The sequence below is a fragment of the Choloepus didactylus genome, chromosome 22, assembly GCF_015220235.1.
Source record: "Choloepus didactylus isolate mChoDid1 chromosome 22, mChoDid1.pri, whole genome shotgun sequence".
Taxonomy (NCBI): Eukaryota; Metazoa; Chordata; class Mammalia; order Pilosa; family Megalonychidae; genus Choloepus; species Choloepus didactylus.
This window is the reverse complement of record NC_051328.1, coordinates 1,709,625-1,721,284: the sequence shown is the minus strand read 5'-3', so window position 1 is coordinate 1,721,284 and position 11,660 is coordinate 1,709,625. Positions and strand designations below refer to the sequence as shown.

Below are 11,660 nucleotides of genomic sequence, written 5' to 3'. Positions count from 1 at the left end.
TGATCGCCGGAGGCTTAGCACGGGGTGGTTGCCGCTTGCTGCTGGCTGTGGGGAGTCGCCATGGTGAGTACTGAGGGGGCGTCGAGCCCCGGGCGGACCTTTCTGCCATTGCCTGCCCTGTCCCACCGCTCTGGATCACTGCGGGCGGGGTTGGCTCCCCGCAGTCCGACCAAGACTCCGGCCAGCCCGGCTTGGCCTGCGGGACAGGGGACAGGCAGGCGGAGGCCGCAAGCGGGCGGTTCCGGGCCGGAGTGGGCGGCGGCTCCTGGCCTGGGCCGTGGTTCTGAGATGAGGCGGCCTCTTCGAAGGGGTTTCTCGGCCTGTAGGCTCTGGGACCCCGTGAAGGCTCAGGGTTCGGCTGTGTGGTGTCGGCCACCGCCCCTCCCGGCTGGGTGCCCGAGTCCCGGATCCGAGTGGCCCCTTGAGTCGGGGCGTGTGGAAGGCCTGAGGCTCCGCGGGGGCGGCGGGACCCGCCTTGTTTGTGTTCCCGAACCTTTGTGCCCGGTGGTGCTTGGCCGGCCGCTCGTCTGTTCGGTGCACGAATGGCCCACCGCAGTGGGGCCCTGGCCTTTCTTGCCTCGTAGTCCCCTTCGGCTTTCAGTGTTTGTCGTATTCTAGGGACCCGCTTACGTGAATTTCCTGGAAGGACTCGTGCTATCTTTCAGTAATTCTGACAGACGGAAAGGACACTGTTTGTCTCCTGTGACATTTGTCCACTGGGCACCTTGGCCCTCCTGCTTGTCTCCTCATTGATGAAATCCAGTTATTTTACTTGGTGGGGCGGTTGGCTGGTAGACTTGAACTTCCTCAAAATGTGAAGTCTGTGTCTAGTTCCTTCAAAGGCAAGTTGTCAACTTGAGTTTTGTTAGCGCTTGACATGGTCTGCGCTGTATAAATAATGTTTTTGGATGTTGGTGTACTATTTGTCAGTTTGAATTATCTCATTATTCACTTAACGTAGACAAGATTCTGCAAACCCTTAAGCTTGGAAACAAGCTTCACTTTAAATGTGTTATTGCCAGAAAGCAGAATTAAGTATTTGACGTTTACAGCTTTCATATGTATTTCTCAGAAGTTTACCTATTGGGGATTGATAGAGGACCAGTGTAAAAATTAAGTTGGGATTTGCCCATTGCTGAATATTTATGGATTGACATTTATAATGTTTTGTACTAGAAAGCACTTTATTGAGGATCTCTGCACCTGGTATTGTACTGGATAAGCCAGTTTGGAACAGTCAGCAGACTCACAGTCCTGTCCTCATGCATTTTGTTGGGAGGGAAGCTTGGGTATCAGTCTTGTCAGAGCTACTGACTTGGGCATTTCACTCAGCCTTCTCTGAGTCTCACTTGTGTATCTGAAAACAAGTGTTGGCCTATTTGGTACTTCCCAAGCCTAAATTTCTAGGATTAAGTTCAATTTATCAAACGTCTTCCATGCCTTTTATGTTAAAGACAGTGCTAGGCACTGGATACAAACACAGTCTTTGCTCTCAAAAAACCTTTAAGAGTTTAGCAGGGGAGACAGAAGCTTGTGGAATTTTCTATAATATAGTGTGAGAATTACTTTCTTAAACATTGTGAAATCAGTGCTTTGGAGTCAAGGAAGGAGAGAGAGTGCTGTCTGGGGAGCTTGGGAAAGACAACGGGAAGAAATGTGAACTGGACCTCTGAGAAGGGTAAGCAGAATTTCTCCAGAAGTGAAGTTGCAAGAAGTGAATGTTCATGGTGTACTTGACCATGGAATTCCTGGGGAGATGTATTGGTAAATGAATTTTGTAAAGGACTATTTTGCTGAAGGGTTTCTGCATTCTATCTTCCTCAGAGGAAGCCATGGAAGATGTTTAAGCTGAGAAGTGATAAAATGAGGTTTGTGTTTTAGAAAAATAGGGGCTTGTGCCAAGATAGGAGGCAGTCAATCATGTAACTTCTAGTCCTTTTGTGCAGGTGAGGTGAAATAAATATTTAATTATATGGAGTCTTTTGTGAAATATTTAACTAGAGTAATTGATCAGAATAATGTGTAAAGAGTAATAAATCAAAGAAGAATCAAAAGAAGATTAGAATAGCTGATCAAAAATCAAATTGAAAACCATTCTGTTACAGAAGAACTTGTTTTCTGTCTCTAAAGGGATATGGGAAGTCTCTGAGTTCCTGTAATTGTGGAGAGGCGTCTCCATTCTTTGTTTTTGGAAGTTAACTCATTAAATTATATGTTTAGTTCCTCACACTTGAGTGCAGTTTCAGTGGATTTATGGAGACATTCATCTCACCTTGCCGTCCTAGATGATCCTTGCTGAAAGAGTAATAAAGCCTGAAATGTCATGTTTTAAGTCACTGAGAGATTGAAATTACAGAAGGGCATTGGTTTAAGAAGAGAACATTTACAGGCTGTTACAAAAAGGAGACTTAAATGATTTTGATATGTAAAATCAACTAAAAAGATTCATTAAGTATCTGAGCCAGTATAAATTGCTGTGTAAGAGCCAAAGGTGAATTAGCGATTGTCTGTCCTGTATAAGAATGTAGTCTAGTACAGTGTTTTATAGCCTTTTTTTTTTTTTTTACTGTAACCCTCTTGATTACATTTTTATCATGAGCTAGCACACACATTCATGTATAACTAAAGCAGAACTTTCACGGATAGTTTGCCTTGTGTGATGTCTTCCGATATTTTCTATTCTATTTTTGAAATACTGGCTATGACCCATTTAATTGAATTTGTGACTCAAGGTCAAGTAGAGTGTATAACACAGAAATAATTAAAATTTAAGACTGAGTGTTATGTTAGGAGGGTCTAGATTAGATATCTTCGGTTAAGTGACTTCAGTTTCAGTGACAGAATGAACTATTTTAATGAGGAAGCTTTTGGGGGTGGGGGTGGGGGTGTGGGGTGTGGTGTTTGAATAGGGCCCTGAAAGATCAGTGAGGTTTGTTCATGTGACGTTCCAGGTGTATGAATAACAGTGTAGGAGGTCCTTCTTACTTGAAGGTAATAGGAATTGCAAAAAAGCTAGGTGAAGTAAACCAATTTATAATAGGGACCAACATTTCATAGTAAATGGGAGTGGGGGGAAGGGATTGTTTGGGATTCTATCTTGAAAAAACAAATTATGAAAGTAAGTTTTTAAATCTTATATTTTAAAAAATGTAGGCTATAACTGTAGAGAAATACTAAGTCTTGGATTGAACAAAGTATGAATCAAGTTTTGGTTTTGGAAAAATCACTTTACATTGACCTTTGCAGCACAATCATAAGAGGGTTATTTTTGCAGAAATATTTGAGGAATTCAGTAATTTTCCACCCACCTCCTTTAATTCTTTGGTAGTCAAATTTCTATGTTTTGAAGTTCCCCTCCCTCCTCATCCTTAATTTTCCCTACTTCAATTGTTAATTTCTGCTATTTTCTAATTTTTTAAGTAGCCCTTTCATGAACATCTTGAAATTCTGTATGTTTGTGAGAGTAGTGTTTTCATTTACAATTGATTTGCATTATAGTGTCAGATTACATCTGTAGTATTTGAGTGGGGAGATTGGCAAATACTTTGATAGTATGGGTGGAGATAATTGCTTGCACTTAAGGGGGATAAAATAATAATGGTAACAGTGATATTTCTAAGTGCTAGGCACCTTTTGAGCTTTACCTTCCTCATTTCATTTGTTCATTAATTAATACTCATTCATTTCATTTATTCTTTCTTAGAAGAGGAAACTAAAGCACATTGTTTGAGTGGAGAGTAAATTTTGTAAGTGATGAGGTCACGGTGACCTTTGCTTTTCTCTATATCTCATAACTGTAAGGGCTATTTGGCCTGGGTCTCAAGCCAAAATTTTGATCTTGGGTATATTAGCGTCTCCATTTTTCCAGTATCCATGCAACTGGTAAGTACTGAGGTTGTTAGTCATTTGTGTTTGGGGAACCACTTTCAGAGTGAGGAGACAATGTAGCTTGTGTTTTAGTGATAGAATGTTTATAACTGTTCCTGCCCTGTGTGACTTTTCGCAGGAAGAACCTGAAAATACTCCTTTAAAATAGCCGCTTATATCATAACTACATTGTCGGATGAGTAATTTTTAAAATATATTTCTTTATTATAGCTTTATTTCTTCATTTCTAGCCTATTTTGTAATAAATGGTCTTCTGTAATTTTCAACATTTTTAATTTTTCTTTTAGTTTTCTGTTATAAAAATAGAGTTTTGCTAAAATTTTATTCGTTTATAATTCTGTAAAAATATTTTTGAAACTGTTTGTAATCTCTTTATAACCATAGTTTTGTTTACTATGAAAAGTAATTATAAAAATTTCCTGATGTATCACTAGTTACCTCTAAGTTGACCATCTGAACTTATTGAAATCCATTGATTGTAATGATTGTTACATCTGTTGCATCCAAAACACTCCAAATCATAGCTCTGCCTCACTAAAGCTCTCAGAGGGCTAGCCCATAATGAATAGTGAATTTTGTTGTCAGAATCCTTAAATGCTGGTGACATCCTTGCCCCTGAAACCAGCATTTTACACTAATAGTTCTGCCATATAAGTTAATGTTTCCTTTAAGTTTGATTTAAAAGACTTCTAACATTTTCTTTGAAATTCAGTGTATTTGTGTTGTGTATGCTTTTTAGGAAGAGCTTGGTCTTAGGGAAACTCAGTTTGTCATAGAAAAGAAATAAAGGGAAATGCTCGGCATTACTAATTATTCAGTTATTTTTTTTTCACTTTTCAAATTAGATCAATAGAAAGTTTTCTGTTTTTCATAAATGATTCTGTTCTAGTTCAGTAGGGTTTTATATGGCTCACATTTCTTTAATTTAAAAATGAAGAGTTATTTTGATAGTCTTGCATAATGAAACAGTCCAGATTTAACTGTTCATGTTTATGTATAAGTCCTTGCCTTCCACCTTTCCAACTTATCTGTCTAGGAGGCAGTCTGTTTTTAGTCATTTTTTATTAAATATGTAATCCAAACATTCTCAGACCAACTCATTCTCATACAGTGAACATTTATGAAGCATCCATTATGTGTCAGACAGTATGTTGGTTCCCAAGGACATAAAAACAACCAGAATTTACAGTTACAATGTGATGCTGTAGTAGAGGTGGAAACAACAGTGTTGTTAAACAGCGAAGAAGAAGGAGTGGTTAATTCTGCTGACAGGTAGATATAATTTAGTTTGCAGATTTTTGCTGATGGCAAAGGGAAGAGTACCTGGATATATTTTGCCCATTTTAGCTGTAGATATGCATATTTGAAATGATGAAAGCTGGGTACTTGAGGAGAGTACTCTTCGTGGTATTCTATCATTCACTAACAGTAATTTCAGCTAGCTTATTTCTAACCTGTTAGTCCTTGTTATGTATTGCTGAAGGAAGAAGAGAGTCAGTGTTCTTACAAACTGGTTACTTGGTTTGTCTAAGGAGAGATTGAAACACAGTTGAGAAGTAGTCTAGCAAAAGAGAGGCTTTTAGAGATTTAAGTTCAACTGTACCTACCACAGGAATTAGGTCATTTGGATGGTTATGTTTTGGTTGGATTCAGAGCATATTAGCAGAATATAGGCAGCTATAAACTACCACCACATGTTTCTTTGAAGGTAATCTCTACAAGAATGTTGAGTCAGTTTCTGAGAATGAGGCAGTTTTTTCTACACATTACTGTTATCTGGCAGCAGTGCTATTGACTTCAGTGACTAGGCGCAGCCCTGTATTCAGAGGTTGTCAAAAATTGATAAATAGGTTTGAAATGTAGAGCTGGAGGGAGTCTTATGTGAAAGTCTAGGAGGAGGGCTATGGCTAGAACTGTAGAAAATGCTAATGAGATATTAATAGAAGTATTATTTTTATTTTTCAGCCTACAACACAGCAGTCACCTCAAGATGAGCAGGAAAAGCTCTTGGATGAAGCCATACAGGCTGTAAAGGTCCAGTCATTCCAGATGAAAAGATGTCTGGTAAGAATGACAGTATGGGAGGCACAACTATAGCCTAAGGAAGCATCTAAGGTGTTTTCTAAGGTCATGTAACACCATTGCTTCTGGTAAATCTAGCATCTATCTCCAAGAACTCTGAGAACCTCCCTTGTATGTTGTGTGGAGCAATTTCAACAGATAGTCCTGTTCACTTACATTTATATTGATGATTTGAGATTGTCTGTTTTCCCTACCAGAATGTAAGATCCATAGGACAAGAGACCAGGCCTTTTATTTGCATATCACTGTATTATCACCAGGTCAATATCTGACCCAAATTACTAGCCTCTTAAGATATAAGTTGCTGTGATGGTGATGATATTTTACTGTGTAAAGTACCTTATGTTTTCTAAGGCTTAGTAATAATGCTCTTTTAATCAGTTGAACCAATTGTACTGATTTCCTTGCAAACAAATTGGCATGAAAAAATAAACATCTTAGGATGGAGAAAATGGGTGGGCATGGAATTTGCTGTTCCTTACTTCTGTCTCTTTCTTTGTTTGAAAAGTGTTTCCTGTATCTCAAGGAATTGTTTCAGTTATGAGTTAAGTGTGACATAGGGTGTTATGAAGCTTTGAAGAAAACATACATGAATAGTCATTCCAGACAGCTTATGACAGATTTGCTAGCTCTGAAGAGTGTTAACCAATGACAGAGCTATTGTCCAGATAGTATCTTGCTTCAAAAGAATCAGTTTGCCAGCTGTCTTGATTGCAAGTAAAGTGTGAATTAATGAAGCTAATTTCACAGTTGATAAGATTAGAGTTTAGGAGGCTTGCAGTCCTAAACATGTAAGACTTAATAAACTCTGCATCCGGGGTGAGGAATCACATATGTTTTTCTATTTAGTAGAGAGAAGGCAAGGTAAAACCATCAAAAGTGGATTTTATGTGGTTAATGTAAGTACTGTATACTGTTAAAATTATGTAATAAATCATTGATGTGAGAATTTATATAACCAAGTTAAATGTTCATATAAATGAAGCATTCTCATCAATTCTCTTGGTATTTCTGTAGGACAAAAACAAGCTTATGGATGCTCTGAAACATGCTTCAAACATGCTTGGTGAACTCCGAACTTCTATGTTGTCACCAAAGAGCTACTACGAACTTTGTATCTTTTGAATGTGGAAGAATAAACATTTTGGTCCATACCTCTTGATAAAACTATATATAGTGTTTGTTGCTTATTAAATTTTTCTGTAGTTACGTTATTCTTTATTGTTTTAATCAATTACTACTCCTTCTCTATGCAGATGTGCTAAATGAGAAAAAGAAATGCCCTTTTTCTGTGCTTCAGCTTCTTTAGAATGGGTTGCTGTTATATCCCAACTGTCAGACACCTCATAAAGGGTAATAGGGCTGATAGATTTTATGTAGGAAAATGGAAAAGAATGCAGTGATTTTGCTGTCTCTAAACCCATTTAGCAGTCTGACAGGCAAGCATTGTTTTTACTATTTTGCTTCACTGGACACCCTTGATTTTGGCTGTTTGTTTTAAAGTAAGGAATTCCCAATTGAAATTCTCTTTTCACTTAAACATGCCCCTTAAAGGACTAACTTAAGCATCTGCCCAGAAGTTTAATGACTCCAGTAAGTTCCAGAGTTTTGCTTAGGTTGGCTTAGCTGTATTTATTTATTTATTTATTTATTTATTTATTTATTTATTTTTTATTAAATTCAGTTTTATTGAAATACATTCACACACCATACAATCATCCATGATATACAATCCACTGTCCACAGTATGATAACATAGTTATGCGTTCATCACCACAATCTATCTCTGAACATTTTCCTTACATCAGAAAGAACCAGAACAAGAATAAAAAATAAAAGTGAAAAAAGAACACCCAAATCATCCCCCCATCCCACCCCATTTGTCCTTTAGTTTTTATCCCCATTCCTCTACTCATCCATACACTAGATAAAGGGGGTGTGATCCACAAGGTCTTCACAATCACACTGTCATCCCTTGTAATCTACATTATTATATAATTGTCTTCAGGAGTCCAGACTGCTGGGTTGGAGTTTGGTAGTTTCAGGTATTTACTTCTAGCTATTCCAATACATTAAAGCCTAAGAGGTGTTATCTATATCGTGCATAAGAATGTCCACCAGAGTGACCTCTCGACTCCATTTGGAATCTCTCAGCCACTGAAACCATTTCGTCTCATTTTGCATCCCCCTTTTGGTCAAGAAGATACTTTCAGTCCCATGTATTTATTTTTTGAAATTTTATTGTAGTAACATATATACAAATCAGAATTTCCCATTTTAACCACTTTCAAGTGTATAGTTCAGTGGTTAATTACATTCACAATATTGTACTACCATAACCACCATCCGTTACCTAACTTTTTTAACACTTCAAACAGAAACTGTACCCATTAAGTGACACCTCCCCATTCTCCTCTCCTTCCATCCCTGGTAACCTGCAATCTACTCTCTGTCTCTGTGAATTTTTGTCCTTAATCATAATGAAAAGATATGGCTATTTCTGATGAATTGCACTACTTGGAGGTCTACCTGACAGATGAGTTTGCTAAAGGAAGGAAAGTAGCAGATCTCTATGAACTTGTACAGTATGCTGGAAACATTATCCCAAGGCTGTACGTAATTAAAACTGAGGACTTTTATATCCTTTAAAATTAGCAGCTTTTTACCAATTTTAAGATTGTTTAATTTCTCACCAAAATTGAGATCAGCATTTTTGGCAGATACTCTGTTATTTTTATTTAAGATTTTAGAGTGTAATTAAATTTACTTTTTATATAGATACTTGAGGAACTTTGGAAATAGAAACCAAAAAGATATGTTATTTTGTTTAATGTTTTGATTACCAGAAAAACTAATATCACAACAATTATTCTCTTCCTAATGTGTTTAAAAAGTGAGAGAAAGAGATGGAGCGGTCACTGAGTGGTTATATTTTAAATAAGATGGTATTTTCTTCATTGTACAGGAGAAAGCAACCTAGTCCCTGTCTGATTTATTTAATATGTATGTTTTCAATGTGTTTGAACATAATTGAATGTTTTATATCTAATCAAATATTTCCTTATAATTCTTCTAGTTATCTGTTGATCACAGTTGGAGTTGTATATGTCAAGTCATTTCCTCAGTCCAGAAAAGATATTTTGAAAGATTTGGTAGAAATGTGCCGTGGTGTGCAGCATCCCTTGAGGGGTCTATTTCTTCGAAATTATCTTCTTCAGTGTACCAGAAATATCTTACCTGATGAAGGAGAGCCAACTGAGTGAGTGTTTTCTTTTTTGATTATAGTTGTAGTATGTTTTCATTGTAGAATACGTAAAATATATAGAAAAATGTAAAGAACAAAATAATATAAAAAGTTCTCCCATGCACAGTGAGCCACTGGTAATATTTTATGTATAAATTTCCTTTGTGACATAGAACTCACTATATGTAGTAGGATACAAAATGTCTTCTTATACGAAGTAGACATAATTTTAGATTCTGCTGTTTTCATTTAGCATAATTGAGAGCATTTTTCATTATGTTAAGTATTCTTTAAAAAGGTTTTTTAAATGTTAACATTTTGAAAATTGTATTTGCAATGAAACAATGAAGTGTGCTTAACTTTTTCCTTGAGCTAGCTGGTGTTCATACTGTTTCTTGAATGTCTTATCAGTTTTTATGATTACTGTATTCATGGAATCCTAGTTATCCTAGAATGTAAATGACTAATGATCTTTGCATGCAAGTTAAGTAACTCCAGAAAAAGAATTAAAAAAAAAAAAAAAGCCACTTGGAGAGAACTCTTTTACGTGACTAATTTTCCAGCATCCAAGTCCACTGTGCTTTTATCCTAGAGCAATGGCTGATAGCCAGCTGTTTTCAGCCCACTTTGATGTAACAGGTTCCCTATATTAAGGAACTTAATCCTTTTTTGTTTTTTAAGTTTATTCATTCATTCATTTATTTATTTTAAAGTTTACAATTCAGTGGTTTTAAATATATTTACATCAATTCATTTTTTTAAAATTCAGTTTTATTGAGATATATTCACATACCATACAGTCATCCATGATGCACAGTCAACTGTTAACAGCACCACCATCATACAGTTGTACATTCATCACCCGAATCAATTTTTGAACATTTTCCTTACACCAAAAAGAATTAAAAAAAAAAGTAAAAAACACCGAAATCATTCCGTCCCCCCATCCCACCTTATTTTTCATTTAGTTTTTGTCCCCATTTTTCTACTCATCCATCCATACACTGGATAAAGGGAGTGTTAGCCACAAGGTTTTTGCAGTCACACCGTCACATTGTGTAAGCTACATAGTTACATAATTGTCTTCAAGAATCAAGGCTACTGGGTTGCAGTTCGACAGTTTCAGGTATTTCCTTCTAGCTATTCCAATACATTAAAACCTAATATACTAACATATTGCATAAGAATGACCTCTTGACTCCATTTGAAATGTCTCAGCCACTGAAACTTTATTTTGTTTCATTTTGTTTCCCCCTTTTGGTCAAGAAGATTTTTCTCAATCCCACGATGCCAGGTCCAGGCTCATCCCTGGGAGTCATATCCTGCATTGCCAGGAAAATTTAAACCCCTGGGAGTCAGGTCCCATGTAGTGGGGAGGCAGTGAGTTCACCTGCCTAGTTGGCTTAGAGAGAGAGAGAGAGAGAAAGAGAGAGAGGGAGAGAGAGAGAGAGAGAGAGAGAGAGAGAGAGAGAGAGAGAGAGACATCTGAGCAACAAAGAGGCCCTCTGGGGGAGACTCTTAGGCACAATTATAAGTAGGCTTAGCCTCTTCCCTGCCACAACAAGCCTCAAGGGCTCGGCATAGCAAACTGTCAGTCTTCAGTGTTTGTGAGAATATCAGTAATAAACCAGGTAGGGATGTCCAACATTTCTGCATTTTCCCCCAGCTCCTCAGGGGGGCCCTGCAAATATATTTTCATTCTCTGCCCAAATTAGTTTGGGATGTATCGGATATTTCACACTGAACTGTACAAACCTACCAGATCTCACTTCCTATTCAAAGTTCCATGTAATTATGGTGTTTGAATGACTGTACAAGTTAAATTATTTAGTGTGCTACAGAAGATATATATCTTGCACCAAATAAACATCTCTTCCCTTGGTCTCACACAGAAGTTGAAGTTTTAAAACACAGTCAGTATCATCCTTTACCTTTTGGCCTGATTTGCCTTAGTCCTAACCAGATCTGCTTCATTCATTTCTCTAATTGAAGTCTGGACTCTTTTTCAGCTTTTTAAACAGTTGTTGTATGCGCTCATACTGACATTCACAGCTCCTGAGCTGTAGCTCTGAGTTTCAGATGTCACAAACATACCAGAGACTGATCATGTTATACACAAAGAGATCAGCATCTCAGAATTTGGAGATAGCCATTTGGAGATAGCCATTACAATTCAGGAATAGATGTGACTGCTGTAAGAGTTTACAATCTAGGGACCATAAGAGTAAGCGTTCTCCTGATAAGCTGTGCTCTAAGGTTCAATTCTCAGACTTTACACATTGTAGTTAGTCCATATTGGTGAGGCATTATAATGTTTGTCTTTTAGTTTCTGGCGTACTTCACTTAAAATGCTATCCACAGGATCCATTCACCTCTTTGCCTGTCTCACAGCTTCACTCCTCGCAGTTGCTCAGTATTCCATTGTATGCATACCCCACAGTTCACC

General features: G+C 37.4%; 1 protein-coding gene across 1 annotated transcript in view; it reads left to right on the top strand.

Annotated features, from left to right (window-relative positions):
* The first annotated feature begins 3 nt into the window (after positions 1-3).
* The window catches only part of VPS35 (VPS35 retromer complex component), a 66,283-nt gene continuing 54,626 nt past the window's right edge, over positions 4-11,660 (top strand). Inside the window, exons 1-5 of the mRNA XM_037816200.1 lie at positions 4-63; positions 5,854-5,952; positions 6,988-7,084; positions 8,459-8,582; positions 9,047-9,229. Of these exons, the coding sequence (XP_037672128.1) occupies positions 61-63; positions 5,854-5,952; positions 6,988-7,084; positions 8,459-8,582; positions 9,047-9,229 (506 nt within the window). The 5' untranslated portion in view covers positions 4-60. The remainder of the gene's footprint in view (positions 64-5,853; positions 5,953-6,987; positions 7,085-8,458; positions 8,583-9,046; positions 9,230-11,660) is intronic.